The sequence below is a fragment of the Malurus melanocephalus genome, unplaced genomic scaffold, assembly GCF_030028575.1.
Source record: "Malurus melanocephalus ecotype Western Australia unplaced genomic scaffold, MMel_1.1 scaffold_6944, whole genome shotgun sequence".
Taxonomy (NCBI): Eukaryota; Metazoa; Chordata; class Aves; order Passeriformes; family Maluridae; genus Malurus; species Malurus melanocephalus.
Window position 1 is genome coordinate 1 of NW_026630174.1, and position 1,387 is coordinate 1,387.

At 60.1% G+C, this 1,387-nt stretch overlaps 1 protein-coding gene across 1 annotated transcript; it reads left to right on the forward strand.

The window, feature by feature from the left end:
- Positions 1–4: 4 nt before the first annotated feature.
- On the forward strand, positions 5–932 carry LOC130588576 (H-2 class II histocompatibility antigen, I-E beta chain-like; the record flags this gene model as incomplete). The annotated part of the gene is made up of 2 exons (XM_057389485.1): positions 5–56; positions 534–932. Coding segments are annotated over 2 exons (450 nt in total), but the record flags the coding sequence as incomplete, so codon positions are not given.
- Between the last annotated feature and the right edge of the window lie 455 nt (positions 933–1,387).

A 1,387-nucleotide genomic window follows, 5' to 3' on the forward strand; every position in this document is an offset into this window, starting at 1 on the left:
ACTGGTGGCACTGGTGGGGCTGGGAGCGGCCCCGGCTGCGGGCGAGGAGCTCTCGGGTGAGCGGGGGGGACGGGAAATGCGATGGGAAAGGGGGGAAATGGGATAAATGGTGTGTTGGACTCAAAAATTTAGAGGGGGGGGGTAACCCCAAAGGAAGAGCGGGAGGGCCTGAGAGATGGGGGAAGGTGAGAAAGGAGCTGGAGTGGGTGGGAAAGGGGGAAAAGGGTGAAAGTGGGATGCGAGATCAGACCGGAAGAAGGCTGCGAGTAAAGGATTTTGGGATAAAAGGGTGGGAAATGGGGAAAAAAGAGGAAAAGGAATTCCAGAACCGATCTTGGATGCTGATGGAAATGGTGGTGGGTGAGGATGTGAAAGGGGAAATATGGACAAGAGTGGAAAAGGAGAAGGGGGAGCGCGGGCGGGAGGGTCCCCAGGCGGCCATGGGGTACAGGGGGTGTGGGGTGGGGATCCGGGGTGTCCCCGGAGCTCGGGAGTGTTGGGAGGGCACCCCTGACCTGTCCCTGCACACTCAGAAGTCTTCCAGCACATGTTTAAGGGCGAGTGTCACTTCACAAACGGCACGGAGAAGGTGACGTATGTGGAGAGGTTAATCTACAACCGCGTGGATTTCCTGAAGTTCGACAGCGACGTGGGGGACTACGTGGGGTTCACCCCCTGGGGGGAGAGGAATGCCCGGTATTGGAACAACCTGCCGGAATGGATGGAGAGCAGACGGGCTTTGGTGGACACAGCCTGCCGGCGAAACTACGGGGTGTTCACCCGGTTCCTCGTGGATCGCAGAGGTGAGCGCGGGGCCGAGCGCGTCCCCTCGGGCTCTGCCCCGCCAATGACCCCGGAGCCCCTCAAAACCTCCCTGGGAATCGCCCCAGAGCCCTCAGCCCTCCTTGTGGCCCTTCTCCATCCCCAGTGACTCCCGTACATTTCCCAGTCCATCCCAGTTCCCCCCAGTGCCCCCGCAGCGCGTCCATCTCAGCGAAGCGTGAAATTTACGCCTTCAGCCAATCAGAGCGCGCGTCTCTGATGACTCATCAGTTGCCAGGCAGACCCGCAGCGCCGAGTGCCCCGCGCTGGACTCGGCCCCAGAGCCGCGCGATTCATTCCCAGTCCAGCCCAGTGCCCTCCCAGTCCCCTCCAAGTCAATTCCCAGTGCCCTCCCAGTGCAAACCAAGTTCTTCCAATTTAATCTCAGTCCATTCCCAGTCCATTCCCAGTCCATTCCCAGTCCATTCCCAGTCTTTTCCCAGTCCATTCCCAGTCCCTCCCAGTCCATTCCCAGTCCCTCCCAGTCCATTCCCAGTCCATTCCCAGTCCATTCCCAGTCCATTCCCAGTGCATTCCCAGTCCCTCCCAGTCCCTCCCAGTCCAT